This window comes from Accipiter gentilis, chromosome 8 (genome assembly GCF_929443795.1).
Source record: "Accipiter gentilis chromosome 8, bAccGen1.1, whole genome shotgun sequence".
In the NCBI taxonomy this organism is placed as follows: domain Eukaryota; kingdom Metazoa; phylum Chordata; class Aves; order Accipitriformes; family Accipitridae; genus Astur; species Astur gentilis.
This window is the reverse complement of record NC_064887.1, coordinates 2,836,913-2,853,332: the sequence shown is the minus strand read 5'-3', so window position 1 is coordinate 2,853,332 and position 16,420 is coordinate 2,836,913. Positions and strand designations below refer to the sequence as shown.

Below are 16,420 nucleotides of genomic sequence, written 5' to 3'. Positions count from 1 at the left end.
GCCCCGTGATTTGAGGATGAGCCGATCGTTTTGTGTTCTTCAGGGGCAAGAGGCAGCTTGGTCTGGCTGTGCCATCTCAGTGCTGCAGGAAGCAATCTTTGAGAATTAGGAGCGCCAGGGATTCCCTGGTCACTCGGTCCAGCCTCAGGCTACTGCACACCACTGCATCATATAATCGTTTTCGTAACCCACCATAGTAAATATTAGGTTTTTGCCTCTGTGATTATATTCAAAGGCTTTTGTTCCAGAACCTTGCTGCTCTGATGCCCAGCTGCCCAGTGAGGATTTGCACCTTAGTTCAAGTGTCTTGATTCCAGAGGTCTTGAGTATCTGGATATTTCTCCTGAGGGGAAGGTGGGAATTTGCCAGGACAGGAAGTTTTGGAAAAATAACAACATAAATAGAAAATAATTTCTATTTGGAGCTTTCAGCATCCAAATGGTCTCAGCAAATGTCAAGACGGTGCTTGGGCCAGGAGACCTCTTGCAATTGCTTCACTGATGGTGAGGAAAGTTAAAACGATATGACTAAGTGAAAGTAGTGCTTTTTTAAGTTTATAGAGCTGTAAGAAAATACACTTCCATACATCTGCCTGAGACTGTTTTGTCGGTCTTTGATGTATCGGTTGCTAAGGCAACTGTGTATATTCCTGAACTGTTGTGTAAAAATAGGAACACAAGCACATTTTCAGTATGGGCGAAATATTGCAATTCACAGCAGCTCTTGCTGCCAGTGCTGGTGAGCAGCCACAGAGACTTCAGGTTCTGCCCTTTCCCTAAATGTTTATTTTATGGTTGCCCTACACTGGGGGAAGATACTGAATCAGAACGTTTATGAAGTGATATAGTTTTAAATGTCACTTGGCACTCCATAGGCAGTGGGAGGCAGTGTCACGTTAACATGAATTACTCCTGTTTAACTCCAACTAGCATGGATAACTGACAGGTTAGCGGGATGTGATTTGAAGCATTTAACACGGTGCTCATTAACCAGCACCTAAATACCACCTGTTTGCCTGGTACAAGGTGACCTCATTCATGTTTGTACCTTGGCCAGCTTTTTTTTTCTGGCTGAAATTCATAATCATTCCTACACTTTGGAATTGTAGGGATTTAGCAAAATGTCTATGGCAGCTTCATATTCAGGTCCTAATGCTGGCGGCTGAGCAAAGAGGAGCAGTGCAGAATGTAAGTCCTCCCTGAGGCAGTGGGGTTTTGGGTGCTAGAAATGCAGGAGCTGCGTCCTGCATTCATTTGTGAGGGTGGGGAGTTTTTAATCCTAATTTATGTTGCTAAATACTAAATCTGTATAGGTGGTAGGGGTGTATGTAACTGCTGAGGGAGAACAGTCCATGGGGAGAAGGGTCGGTTCCCGGGTGTGATCCAGTCCTTGCTGGGCTGTCTCCTCTCTCCTCCATGTTCTGGTTGCATGAGGTGCAGTTTAAGTGAAAAGACTTCCGGATTTGCAGCAAATAACTATCACTGTTAAGACACTGTTCTCTCTGTTTATAGCTGCTATAACTGTTCATTTAAAGACAAGCAGGGTGAACTGAGCTTCAGTGCGGAGGTGTGCATTTGAGCTGGACTTTTATATGCCAGGGAAGCCAGTCCCCTTTTCATGTAGAGAACTGAGTAATTAAAATATTAATAATTAATACAGCCACGAAAGCCTTTTTCCTTTTTTTTCCTCCCCTCTTTGCAGTGCACAGATGTCTTCAGGACATTCAGTGGCAGTAATGGGCATTGACTTCACCCTGCGATACTTCTACAAAGTTCTCATGGACCTGCTGCCAGTTTGTAACCAAGACGGAGGAAATAAAATAAGGTAAGCTGTTCCTTCCAGGCAAGGTATATCTAAAGCTTTTTTTTTTTTTTTTTTTTTTTTTTTTCCCCCGCCTTTAACCAAATGACCCAGAGGTACTTTCCAACTTAACTTATTCTAGGATTCTTTTACTTTCAATGTATGTTCTCTGATTTCTACTAAAATTTGTGCTTCTTGTTCTCATAAAGGTTATGTGGAATTTTTTGTTATTCAAGATCAAAACTGTCATCAGCTAAGTAAACAGGCTGCAGGAGTAAAAAAAGGAAGATAACTGATTATTTTTTTGTTGTTATATTTAGACTTCACTGAAATCCTGGGGAAAAAAACATTCTTTATTAAATGAACACACTTTCCATTCTCTTCTGTTTGTTGTCACTTTGCCTATTTAGTTACTGTGAGCATGTAATAATGCTGTATTATCTCTAGTTATTTTAACTATGATTATTAAAATATACTTTTGTTATATTTTTCTCAGAAATAGGTAGCACAGCACTAGTCAGAATATGTCTGATTTCATCTGGAATATCTAATTTTATTTAGACCTATGTGCATCTTAGTTGTTCCTCTTTACCATTTTTTGAAAAATCATGGGGCTGGGGGGAGGCAGGGGTAGACTCTGGTTTGGATCTGGAGTAACTTGATAACATGGTTTGGTCATTGTTGTTGTTTCTTTGTTTGTTTTTAAGCCTTAAATTTGGGAAGGGAAGTGGTTTTCTGTCATCCTCCCAGTTCTTTTCTGGTTTGGTTTGGGTATGTTTTTATATATTTTATGGTGTATAAAACAAAATAATCAGGATTTCTGGTTTGGTATTGCCTCACCCCCCAGTTAAAAACTATTACTAATCAAAGGGGTCAGATGCTTTATTTTGTTTGTACGTTCCCTAAATGAGGAATTTCAAGCATATTGTTCAATGCTTTGTTAGACCATTCTAACGTAGAAGCCAAATCTAATGCTTACAGCCTCTGCGTAAAAGCATGCAGGTACTAAGAGACAACTATTCCAACTATCTGGCAGGCATTTGGGTTTTTTTTAATGTATCTCTACTAAGCTTTTTCTCTCTGCAGTCATTCTGGGGTAATCACAAGCCTACTCGTTCTCCTGTTTCCTATTGCATCTTTCAGAAAAAAAGAGAAAATGCAACATCACTACATGAATTTCTAACGCAAAACCCAAACAGTTTGGAGCAGTAAAAAAAATACAACTAAAAGTTTTCATGACTCCTTTGTATACCCGAAGTATACAGTCCCATCTATTCTGTGCTGATTGCTTTAAATTATATCTGCTCTCTCCCTCCCTGAGCTGATGTCGGTAGAGCTTTACACAGCAGACTGCCATGGGAATTGCAGACTTTAAAGCTGCCCGAAGTGTCCACCGGCCCCAGGCGGGAGGCCAGGGCTGTGCCTGGACACGGCTGCTACCCCGCTGAGCTCTTCGGGAGCATTGCGTGGCCGCATTAACCTCCTCCCGTCTTCCTTCTGTGGCCACCGATTCTCTTGATCTTGGCGCAGGCTGTGCCGTTCCCCGGTGCCGCTTGCTCCTCTGCCTTCCCCAGCGCGGCTGTCTGCGGCTATGGAAACGGGCGGTGGCGAAAACATTACGGATTAAAACCTCACCGCACACTGGTTTCTAGATAGGGGCACCGATCTGACATCATTTCCCTGAGATCACACGGGAAACTTATGGGAAGAGCTGAAAAGGGAGAGGAAAGATTGGGAAGACTGAGAATGAAACAGGGGTGATTTATGTCCCCATTAAAATTGAATTCTTAAAGCGGGAGGTCATTAAAGGAGAGTGTGAAATCTCTGTTTAATTAGGTAACAGAGTAGATTAATAACTGCTAAAGCTTTCCAAGTTCATTATGCTTCATTTATTTCTGGATCTTCCCTGATCAGACAAGACAATGCACTGATGAGTTTTCCTTTCTCTTTCTAATCAGTTCAATTTTCAAGTCCTTGATGGCCCAGGCTTGCTGTAACAGTAACAGATTTAAAAGCTTCAGGGAAATACCAAATACATTCTTTAAAGGCATTTTGCAGCGGATTTGTTTAATGGCCCTGTTATTTTAATAAATGGAAGCCTTTAAAAATTCTTCCTCTAGCTATAAATTTAAGATCATATTTTATTTCTCCATATTTCTCTGAAGCCCAAGGAAGTCTAATGGGAGGCTCTCCGCTTTGTTTGTTGTGGGCAGGTGCTTTATCATGGAGGACAGAGGGTATCTTGTGGCACACCCAACCCTCATCGATCCCAAAGGACACGCACCGGTGGAGCAACAGCACATTACGCACAAGGTCTGGCTCCTTTTTTCTTGGTTTATTCCTACCTGTTCTAATTTTTGAGGTGGTAAGAACTGTAGAGAAGCTGTTGTTTGTGTCTGATGTCAAAGGCATAAAATCCTACTTTTTTTATTTAGGAGCCTCTGGTAGCAAATGACATTCTGAACCACCCAAACTTCGTCAAGAAAAACCTCTGCAACAGCTTCAGTGACAGAACAGTTCAGCGGTTTTATAAATTTAATACCAGCTTAGTGGTAAGTGTGTTTTTCTATTTTATTTTGCTTTTGAATGTACTTTGGTTGGGTTGGGTTTCTTTTGGTGGAAACGCAAATCTGTGCCAGGATCAGCAGACGAGGCTGGAAGCCAGCCTTCCATGTGGATTGGCCTCCGTTTGCCCTCTCCAAACACAAAATGAGCGATCTGGACTGCACAAACTGAGCTCGCAAGAGGAGTCAGTTGACATACAAGGGATTATGGATGTGATCGCTGGCCAACTGTGGTTGATGTCTGCAAAGCCTCATCCAGCATCATGAAAATAAAAGTAGTTCTCTGTCATTCAGTGAGGACTTTCCAGCAGTAGTTGGGATTTTTGCTTTGGATCCTCTGACCTGACCTCTGGCTTCCAACTCTGACCAGTGTCACGTCCTCCTGTGACACAGGTAGTGAAGGTCTTCTCTAGTAACTTATCTTTCAGTTAGGTGTCCAAATAAACGCATTTGCTGATGCAGTGTACATGAGCATTCAGAGAGTATCATTTGCTAGACTGCAGTCTTTGAAGACCTGAATGCTCTGTGTTCCCCGTGGGTTGTTGGTGATACTTTCCAATCCCTGGGAGGAGAAGGTGGGAAACAAACGTCAAAAATATTTGAAAGTTATGTCAGAATACGTTGATTTATGTCAGGTGGGCTTAAAGATTTTCCCCACCCTTGAAATGCAAAATAGAAAGTGTATTACTGTAAAGGAAATTGTATGGGACAGAGCAAAATCTTAAGATTGTGGCATGCAAATAGGAATGAGGAATGAGTCTGCCTACCAAATAGATCACAGCTGTACAGAGCTGTGGTGTATATTTTTTTTATAGTACATGTGCCAGGAAGTTTTCAACAAGTCGTGATGGTGTCTCCCCATCAGAGCGGAGCCTCTTTGCGGAGGTAACCGATGGCTGGCACAGTGGGGATAGGTTGGTGAGCGATGTGAAGGAGTGAAATGTAACCTGCTGTCAGTGGGATATTGGACTCCACGCTGCTGCCACATCTCATAATGTTTACAAGCTAAGCGTATTTTTTTCTTCAGCTCCCTAAAACACCGGGGTTCTTGTTAGACCATTGACACTATTTGGTTTTTTCCTAGGGTGATCTGACAAACCTTGTGCACGGCAGTCACTGCTCCAAGTACAGGCTGACGAGAATCCCGGGCACCAACGCCTTTGTGGGAATCGTCAATGAGACCTGCGATTCACTTGCTTTCTGTGCCTGCAGTATGGTAGACAGACTCTGCCTCAACTGCCACAGGTGAGCAGGAGATTGGAAATGAGCGGGGCGGTCCAGGCATTTACTTCTTCCTTCTTTCTTGATCCAAGGTTTATAAAAGCACATTTGTTTTATAAGCTAAATGAAAACATGCAGTGCAAAACTGGAGCGAAAACAAAATAGTTACTTTACCTATGCTATTTGTAAGAGGCATGGTGACTTAGCATACCTCTAATCCTTTGCCATATTGTCAGCGTATAAAACACAGGGTAGTTGGTTTTTGACATGTTTGGGTAGACAATGTTAAGAGACCACCACAGATTCAGTTTCTCAGGGGCAGTTACCTGTGGGTCAGGCCCTTTGTTCTGGCATATTAATTACATGGATTGACGTAGTTTTTCATTGAGGTGATCCTGGTGCTTGCAGGAGGTTTTGCCTACACCAGCATCGTTATATGTTTATTGCACTGGCAAGAAGGATCCTTGCATCTAGACCTTAGACTTGCCCAGGGGTTGTCTGCTTTTTAAATTTCAGGTGCTGGGTAAGAGCTCAGAGAGGCTCTGTTACAACATTGTCCTCAGTCCCAGTGCAGAGGAGAGCAATCCCTGTGTTCCAGGGGGAAGGAGAAAGGTTACTGAACAGCCTTCTCCGTGGCAAACTGCTGTTGCGGAGCTGCACTGTGGGGTTAAAGTCACGGTGCAATGTCTGATGCGTTTTCTCTGTGTTTTCTGCCCCTGAAGAATGGAACAGAACGAATGTGAGTGCCCTTGCGAGTGCCCTCTGGAGGTAAATGAATGTACCGGCAACCTCACTAACGCCGAAAGCAGGTGAGGACAGACCTCCTCTAATGGAACAGCATGTGACAGAAGTTAATTAACAAAATTACTTGTTTGGTCATGCTAACTTACAGGTGATACAGGATAGAATAGACAGTATTTTTAGAATAATTAAGCAGATGATACCTAATAGGTAAAAATGATGTTTTTCATTGTTGTGCTTTCACTATTTTTATAATACAAGGCTTTCCTTTTTGCCCCAATATAGGAATCCGAGTTGTGAAGTTCATCAGGAGCCAATGACTTTCACAGCAATTGATCCAAGCCTCCAGGATGCTCTTCCGCAGTGTATTAACACTCAGTGCAATCAGAGAACAGAGAGCGGGTAAAGTGGTGGTCTCTATCCCTCAAAATACACTCTGTTCTTGAAATAATTAAGTGAAAATAGCTCTTCCTTACATGTTTTAAAGAAAAAAACAGAGAAGGAAAAAAACCCAGAAGTATGATGCCAGAATGAGATATTACAGCACACACCAGTGATGACATTATGCTGTAGCACAGAAACAGAAGACCTCAGTATTCCCATTTGAGTCACATAATAGCAAACAAATGGCTTTCCCGTCACACTTTGGGACTCTGAGAACCGAGGGTTGTGCAAGTGGAAGATTTGCTGTTGAAAGGACAACGAATTCTTCCTCTTAGCAAAATGGATAGCGCTGCTATGCTTGTCTGCCTTCTGGAGAAACACGTGGACTAAAGTGTTCACAGAAAGTAGACAGTACTTTTGCGGTGGTGACTTTGGAGCCCGTGTGAGATGGTAGCTGCTTGTCAGCTTCTAGTGTCCTGCTTCTCTGTTCTACTCCTGGCATTATGTAGAGAAGCTTGAGGGCTTATTTTTTGCTAGTTATGAGCGGTCTCCAGGGAACTGAGATTGCTAGAATATACCATGCTCTGACCAGACTTCCCAAATCCTTTCTTCCATCTTCTAAAGGACTGCAGAAAAAGGGTGGAACCATAGTCAGACTTCACCACACTGAGAAATGTCTTATTGGAGGAGTTACAAGTAGGAAGTTCTCCTTTTGCTCAGGCTGAGTGATGGAGGAAAAAACCAAAGCAAACAGCCTTGGAAGATGCATGCTGAAGATGCAGCTTCCCTCTGTAACTTCCCTTGTGGTACTCAAGCATTTTAATGAGAAGTTTTTTGTGGCCAAACATTACGCATATGAGGGTTTATGGATGATTTTGGCCTCCCTCTCTCTCATGATTCTAAAATAGACTGAGCTATGCCAAACAAGAAGTGTTGGAACCTGAAAGTAAATACGGTTGTCTTTCGATTTTGATTTTCAGGGATTGCTTTGGTGTGTTGGACTGTGAGTGGTGTATGGTAGACAGCGATGGGAAGACCCATCTGGATAAGTCCTATTGTGCCCCTCAGAAGGAATGCTTTGGTGGCATTGTGGGAGCAAAGAGCCCGTATGTGGATGACTTGGGAGCAATAGGTAACTGCCCTTCTGAACAGATGCTGCATTTAACTGTTTGTATTCAATAACAAGCACTTTCAGTGTTGGAGCATGCTTCACATAACATCATGTTTATCTCTTATGGTAGTGGTAAATTAGCATAAATAGCGCATCAAGCAGTAAAGAAGTAGCATCAGGCCTGTTGTGGGTATTACATTTTTGAAAATACTGACGTGTAGCTAAGTGTAGCTATACATTCTTGTCTTTAAGATGTACCCTCTCTGAATTTCTTCTCCTATTTCAAGTGTGCTGTCTGGTGTGTGTGCAGTTAAGCACCTAGAAAAAGCCTTCAAGATCTTCTCTAATCTTCAAAGATGTTGATTTAAACCTTTCTGCAAAGCATTTAGGTTTTTTCCCTCTGTTTTGTCCCTGTTGATTTAGGAGATGAGGTGATCACTCTGAACATGATCAAAAGTGCACCAGTCGGCCCAGTGGCTGGAGGCATTATGGGCTGCATTATGGTGCTTGTCCTAGCAGTATATGCATATCGCCACCAGATACATCGGAGGAGCCACCAGCACATGTCACCTTTGGCTGCCCAGGGTAAGCTGATAACTCAAGAGAAATAGTAGGGTGGGAATTAAAAAAACAACAACAGCAAAACCAAAACAACAACAACAAAAAATCACAAAACCAACCAACAAACCAAAAAAAAAAGCCAAACCCTCTTTCCTTGGTTTTGTTTCAATACCTCACCCCATTTTATTTCCCTTTTGCCAACCCTTAGGAAAGTCGGGTCTTGTCCAGGGTGATTGTGTATTGCTGCCCTCTCCTGGGTGCAGCCAGACCTGCTGCTGCCTGAAGAGGGTCTGCCGGAAAACCTTGACATGCAGCTCTTGACGCTTTTTCTAGAGCTAAAACGATAAGCCCAGCTTCGCAGCTTCCTTGACCTTGTCATAGCACTCCGATCGCATATGTTTATTTCTGCACAAGAGTAGTGCGTTCAGGAATATTACAGTTTTCACACCCTTTCTACTTGGGCTGTTTGGGACATGTCTTTTTTTTACTTGTGTTCCCTGCTTCTGGCCCATGTGATGTTCGTGGGGTATCTACACATCAATAAAGCCACTGAAGTCTGAGAGACAAAACTGTGTTTGGGAGAAAGGTTACTGGTAGAAAGAGACAGAGGTGAGAAATGTGATTGGGGCTAATTACCTCTGCATTTGATTCTACCCCAGCTCTATTTTGAATCAGTTCACTTCAGAACTTTAAAGCCTGTTCCTTTCAGGGGGAGTTGGGGTGTATCATTTTCCTAGTATCCCTAGCCCCATATATCTTGGAAAAAGAGCAGACCAAGCTCAGACTGCCTCTCTTCACACAGTAACACAAAGTGCTTCCACTATATTACCAGGGTGACAGCCGTTAGTAAGATGATCCAAAATTTTTCTCTTAACAGTTGCCTTTTTCTGTTTGTAATGGTGTGTAGAAATGTCAGTGCGTATGTCGAACCTGGAAAATGATAGGGACGAGAGAGACGACGACAGCCATGAAGACAGAGGAATCAGTAAGTACCAAATCACTTTGCTGTTAAAAAAATGTTAGATTAAATGAGCCATTTGTTTTCTTAATACGTTAGAATTAAAAATGCCTCAGGAAGCCCTGCACTGATTAGCAGTAGAAAATTACAGAGCAATGTTTTAACTTACTTAAATTGTAACTTCCAGTGCATCTTTAGTCTCATGCTGAAAAATTACATTTTTTACTTTTAAAAGACTAATCTAGTTTTAAGTGTGGAGGAGGTTTGCCCCTTACACCACCACCCCCACCCCCGCCCCGCTTCATGACCACTTCCAGAAATAGCTCTGATCAGCTTAAAAATTGCAATTGTGACAGTACAGACTATGGAAAACTCCTGTCTTTCTTCAGCCTTGGAAAGCAGAGACCAAGTCCGACATATACATTCAACAAACGTGGCAGTAAATCTGACTTGCACTGGTTTGGGATGCTTGTACTTCTTTACCATTCAGTATAAATGGCACTTTGCATACAGTAGTGGTGTGCTGTAAGATGAGCCGGTGCACCTAAGCTCTGGGAGAGCTCCAGATCCCTGTCTCTGGGCCCTCACTAAAACACAACTAAAACATTACCCAAGATTTGAAACTGTGTCAACACTCAAAGATTGAAAAGTAAGCATATCTGAGTTTCATGGCTTGCATCTACTGCTTCTCCAAGTCCTTTTTAATTTCATTTTGAGTCGGCTTTCAGTGCTGCCACAGGTTCTTTAGCACTGGCGCAGTAATTCTCTAACTTCTATTCATCCAAGCAGATGAGGTGAGTTTGACTAGATCTCGATCTATTCCACATTTAAACACCATCTCTTTACTCCTACTCCTCTGTCGCTCGACAGCTTTCTTCAAAGTAGTAGTTTGCAGAAGGCCTATTCCCCTGTGCCTGATTTGTCCCACTGATGTAATTCAGTAGAATCACTTTCTTTAAAACCAGTTCTGTTTTTTTCTCTTTCCCAGTTAGTAATACTCGATTTATAGCAGCAGTAATAGAGCGGCACGCCCACAGCCCAGAACGCAGACGCCGGTACTGGGGGCGATCGGGAACGGAAAGCGACCACGGTAAGACCTTGAATCACTGCCCTGGCCCCAGGTTAATGATTGTGTTTACTGGGTTTCCTTCAGGTGTCTGGCACGTTGCAGACATGCGTGCCAAAACCAGACCAAACCAAACCAAAAACCTTTGCTCCTTATTGCTTCACAGTTAAACAGTTCTGATACCCTTCAGCAGACAATACTGTCCAGCGAGGGAGCTGGTTTTGTCAGAGCGGTAGTGGAGCAGCAGCTAAATGCTGTGCCCTCCCTGTCTGATTTTGGGTTCTGCCAGCTTCGCTGGGTGACCAGAATTCAGACCGACAGAAACGGCACCACATTTACCACACTCTTTTTCCATCACCAACCCTAACAATTTAGATGTTCAGTTGAGATAATGGACCTTTCCTACTTAACAAGAGAAGGCAAATCCCTTGCAATCAAGTCAGCGTCTCTACTGCTCTGCTCTTTGCCATGACGTGCACATCTTTCATAAAATTCTAGCAGCATGTGTGCGTTTGCTGGAGTAAAGCAAGCATGGATTTAGAGACCAATGGATTTAGAGGCCTCCTTACTTAGCCTTTCTGTTGCACATTCAGTCCATATCGTCACCGCAGAGGACATCTTACATCACCTTTAAGCAAATAACAATCAACATTAACCATGTACACGTATAGCAATGAAGGGGTACTCAGCCACGTGTGTTTGCCACGCACACATGCACTTCAACCCTGTTTAGGTTCAGGGAATTTTGGTACGTCTCTCATGCCCCGAGACTAAGTCTTCCTAAATCTTAAAAGCTGTTAGAAGGGTGTAATGCTGTTGACTCATGAGGAGGCTTAATATAAATTAAGAGGAGGGATAGACAAGGCAGTCTGCCACAGATGTCAGCTCTAGCTGTGTGTTGTAGTGGCTGGGTACGTTACAGTAGACCTGTTCAATTATTAAGACAGTGGTTGCACTAATGGAATTTGCTGAGGGACAGGAAATCTGGAGGCCAAAGCCTTGGAATGTGGATGAACAGACGTCTGAGAGACAATCTTCCTCTAGGAGGAATTACCCTGGATTTGGGGCCAGATTACCTGTGCTGAGGCAGATTTGCTAGACTAATGCTCCTTTTGCTCCATTTCTTGTAGTCCTAGCAAATCCTTCCCATCTTTCTAGTCAACACGTCAGGGTTAGCAGGGTAACGGTCTACCTATTTCTGAAATGTGCGCTTCTATTTTTAGTTTCTGTAATTCCATCTTCTTCAAAGGGCTGCCCAGTCTTCTTCCCCAATTCCTCTCTGCCAGCTAGAAACTGTGACTCAGACCATGGGAAATGAGAATCAGCTCTGAAGTACTTAGCCTGCTATTTTTAACACACTTCTTTTAGGTGGCTCAAGCTGAAAACCTGACCGAGATGCTCAGAAGCACTAGTGGTTTTTCAGCTCTTAGCCAAAGTTTTCTGAGAGGATTATTTTTCTGATTAAAGCAAGAACTTTCTCCTTTTAGATTTCGTTTGTGTTTTTGCATTTAGAAATACTGAGGTGGTTTTGTTTGTACTGCAAACTGGTTTTGAGTGGTAACAGCTGGTTTCAGAGCTAAATCCAAATCTCATAGTAACTGCTAGCACCTGCTTCAAAAGAAAGGGACAGAAAATCTCTGAAGGACCTGTTACGAGACAGCTTCCTCACTGAGAAAGCACTATCTTGTCTGGCAAGGGTTAGCTGTTAGCTAGCTTTCTAGTGATACAATTTCCTTAGGATAATGCAGTGAATGGTATGTCTCTATAGGTGGCTGATCTGCTTTTTTTAAGTTCTCAGACTCCAGCAGCAGATGTTTTAGCCAAAGGAGAGCCTCGAGTTAATTGCACTATGTGAGCCTGCTTAGCTGTGTCAGTACTAGTTGGCTTAATGGACCTGCTGCGTGAAATGCTTCCCGTGTGGATTCAGTAGATTTCTTTAACTGTATGGAAATCTCACCAGCATTAAAAAACTTATGCTTGGTTTTTGCAGGTAGACCCTCACAGGTGAAAAGCGCTCTCTTAATTTTAAAAATATAATACTGTGATTATGCAATAAGATGATGTGAAGAAGTTTTGCTGCTTTCAGATACAATAGCTGGCGATCCTTCCTAGGAAAGATGTAGTTTGATAGGAACAGAAGTAACGGTAGTGGATCCCACCTATTTCTTGTCAGTTTGTAAAAATTCAAGTAATATCTTAAAAGATACCACCCCCAAAAAAATTCTGTTAGGTTTTGGTTTTAAAATCCGCACTAGCAATTCTACCGTAACAAACGGTTGACCGCATGATTGTTTTTTTACTGTTTGGGGCGGTACAGACCATAGGTCCCCAAAGTTTATAAACAAAGATGGCAACAGGGAAAGGGATCCATAATGAACGTACAGAAGAGGATGGTTTTGTTTGGGTTTTTTTCTTAATTAAAGAATATTAATCATTTTATTCTCTATAAAGCCCTGACTGTGTCTGATTCCACGAAGGGTGCAGCAGGCAGCTCCGTGGAATATTGACCTTTCAGTCTTGTTTTTAATCCTTAGTCCTGCTGATTTATTTTCTAGGCTACAGCACTATGAGCCCTCAGGAAGACAGTGAAAACCCTCCATGCAATAACGACCCATTATCGGCCGGTGTTGATGTTGGAAACCACGATGAAGATTTAGACCTGGACACGCCACCTCAGACAGCTGCCCTGTTGAGTCACAAGTTCCACCACTACCGGTTGCACCACCCAACTCTTCACCACAGCCACCATTTACAGGCTGCAGTCACGGTACACACTGTGGATGCAGAATGCTAATGAACAACGACAAAAGCAACATAACTTGTGAACAATGATCCATGCAGCGACGGGCAGCTTTGTTTCTGTGCTTTTCACCAGGAACGATTTAACTAACTTCCTGAGTAAACTGTTAGGCATAAAAGCTTTACATTTTTATAAATGTAAGGTTGGCTCTGAAATGGAAGGGAAATGTGCTTGATGAATGGACCTGCCATAACATTTAATAAAATGGAGCAGGAGGCACGTTAGACCTCCAGAAACAGGGACGCAAGTTTATACAGCAGCTGAAGCTTTGGAAGCCCTGTTATGCTGAGCCAAGAGGAGAGAGCGAGCTTAAAAGAGCCAGAGATGATTTGGTTTCCTTAACTGGAAGAGCAGAAATCTGCGCAGCTGAAGACTAAAAAAGTGCCAGAGAGGCGGGGTGGGGGGGGAAGGCTGTTGGTTTCTCTGCAGTTTGTTTTGTGCATAGGAAGTTTACTGCTCCGACAATTGCTGTATGGAATCTGGGACAATGCATCTCAAGATTTTTAAGTAAAGGATTATTTTTCTACTATTTATTGAACTTGAAACTTTGGGGGGAGGGAGGGGAGAAAACATGTTAGCAATTCTCAACAACTACCACATATATTCTGTGATGGTGAAGTGGTTCTTCTGAGGAAGACATCTGTTTCTTATTAGCTGATATTCATCCACTGCCCCACTCTGCAAAAGGGAAAATGAAGAAGTCGTTTCTGACATGTTTACATTATGAATGCTTTCTTTTCCACAATTGTTTTCTGTAAATATTACAACCTGATTTATATTATAGTATTTTCTTCCTATTTGCAGAGGAGAAATCCTGTACTTGGTTACTAAAATTCTGAGAATTCTGCCCATAAACCTCTCTGTCTTTACCTCCTCGATCATCCGTAAAGGTTTCCTGTGTGGAAGTAATAAAGAATTTATTTAGCATTAGTTACCAGATAATTCCAGATTAAATCTGTGCCATTCTTCTGTTTCGTTAGGACATTATCAAGGTCAGAAGTAGGGATAAACCAGTGTTTTGTAAAACTTGGGTTACTGTGGAAGGTGTCTTTCTGAAATCATAATTTTAAGCTGCTGCTGCTGTTTGTCTGGAATTTAACATTGCTTGGTAATTCAAACAAAGATTAAGCGGTCTACAACACAGAGCATCATAATTATAAATTAGTTTTAAATCATGGTGTTGTATTTTAGATTCACATTTTGTGATTACAATGATATAAAATCATTCTTGCACTGTGCATATGATAAACATCCATTTATATGTAGGTTTTTTTAAAAAATCACTTGTTTTAATTAATATGGTACTTAATACTGTATTATGTAAAAAATTGGTTCTTAAACAGTACAGTAAAATAACTATATGTGTGATATCAGGATACCCCTTTATACTATGTATAAAATTAAAATCTCTAGTGAAATAAACTGTATATAAAGTATAGTTCTGTGGATAACTGGCTAGACTGAAATTATTCTGTCACAGTTTCCTTTAATTTTCTGGCTGACTGAGTGCTATGACAGGAATGAAACATTTGGTCAGGCTCCTATAGTTTTTATCAACGATACTGAAAGATCTAAACTTTATATGTAAAGGACAGCATTGACATATGTTTTAAAGTGCCTTTTTTTTTTTTTTTTTTGAGTTGGTCATTATTTGGGGAATGAATATTTCTAGAAGTGGTCAGACACTGCATAGACTCACCAAGGCCAATAGTTTGTGTTTTTTTTCTTATGTGCTACTGAAAACTCGGTTGCACTGGATTTGCCATTCTGCTGTGTTTGTGTAGGATTGGCTTGTGGTTTTTTTGCTGACCAGACAGCTGGAGAAGTCTATTAAACACTGCTTTACACTCTCAAAGGGCTGAATCTGATGCCCTGTAACAGTTTGTGTGTCTATCAGTAGGCCCAACTTGCTAGAATTTCTAATTTTGAATCCAAATTAATGCTGGTTGTTGGATAATGGACAAAGTGGCTGTTTTGTCAGGTTTGCCTTTAGAAGAAAATGCGTTACTTTAGTACTACGGCTAGACCAAAGAAGAACATACACAGCCAAGAAGCAGAATTGTTAAGCCTGAAGGAGAAATAGCTCTCAGTGTGGAAACTGTTCAACTATACGTAAGTTTTAATAACAGTTTGTGCGAAACATCAAAGAAGATGCTTTGTTGATTTCCTAGTCCTATAGAACTCATAAAAGTCTTCTCACTAAAATTCAGAGATAAATCAGATTTGAAGTTCTAGCTAGGTAGGACTTGATTTGTTCAACTCTGCGAATGTGACATAGAAGCTGGAATATAGCCAAAAGCTGTTACCACATGACAAAAGTGTTTCTGGAAGTTACTGACTTGCAAAGTGGAATTTGAATTGTATTTTGCCCATCTACAGACACATCAAGGAATCTCACTACGCAGTAGAAGTTCTTGAGTATTTGTTGTTTATGTCAAGCAACCTTAGAATAGTTTTCTTGTATATAAAATAACATAAACAGAAATAAAGAAAAGCACACCTTTGCCTGCCTGCTCTGGTGCTGAATGTTAATTTAAACCAGGTAAGGCTCTGGAGCACATTGGTAGTGAGAAGCAAGTCATTAATACCAGCTCTAATTAAACTGCAGTGTTAAACACATGTTGTATGTATACATTTATTAACCCCCGCTGGCATATTCTGTACTAGGTTTTTATAGTGGGAGAAAGAATTTTTGTTCAAAATGTATCAGAAAGCAGTATGAATAAGCACATACGTTGTAAATGCAATAATATTAATTACTATCTTGACTACAATATTGTTTCAACAGAGAGATTTTTGTTGTTGTTCACATTCCATGCCAGGCAGAAACTGCTTGCAGTGTTCTGCTGCAGCCCTGCCAGAAATACAGCTAAGTGTTGCAGAAGTCCTCTCTTTAAACAGCCATCAGAAGTTGCAGCAATCAAACCCCCAGCTTTTACCTTTAAAAGCTTTTATCGAGCCGCACCTCGCTGCTGCTCTATCACTTTTGTTCTAGGACATACAAACTGTTCTTGATTTGTGGCATCTGGACAACCTCACTTATACTTGAAGTAATGAGAAGAGCCAAAGCCCTAGCTATTAAGGAATAATGACAGGAAAACCCACAGATCTAGAGGTGTGCCAAATCACAACTTTAAATGCTGACAGCTAACCTTGTCCCAGCAGGAATAAATGTGATGCTGGTAAAGATCCTATCGTTCATTTAAAACAAAAC

At 41.6% G+C, this 16,420-nt stretch overlaps 1 protein-coding gene across 2 annotated transcripts in view; it reads left to right on the top strand.

The window, feature by feature from the left end:
- The window catches only part of CACHD1 (cache domain containing 1), a 112,071-nt gene extending 97,500 nt beyond the window's left edge, over positions 1–14,571 (top strand). For both annotated transcript variants that reach the window (XM_049809415.1, XM_049809416.1), the window contains 11 exons: positions 1,702–1,824; positions 4,014–4,113; positions 4,236–4,352; positions 5,449–5,609; positions 6,308–6,394; positions 6,612–6,728; positions 7,691–7,842; positions 8,245–8,406; positions 9,290–9,367; positions 10,329–10,430; positions 12,962–14,571. In XM_049809415.1, the coding sequence (XP_049665372.1) occupies positions 1,702–1,824; positions 4,014–4,113; positions 4,236–4,352; positions 5,449–5,609; positions 6,308–6,394; positions 6,612–6,728; positions 7,691–7,842; positions 8,245–8,406; positions 9,290–9,367; positions 10,329–10,430; positions 12,962–13,200 (1,438 nt within the window). In that variant the 3' untranslated portion in view covers positions 13,201–14,571. The remainder of the gene's footprint in view (positions 1–1,701; positions 1,825–4,013; positions 4,114–4,235; positions 4,353–5,448; positions 5,610–6,307; positions 6,395–6,611; positions 6,729–7,690; positions 7,843–8,244; positions 8,407–9,289; positions 9,368–10,328; positions 10,431–12,961) is intronic.
- The last annotated feature ends 1,849 nt before the right edge of the window (positions 14,572–16,420 follow it).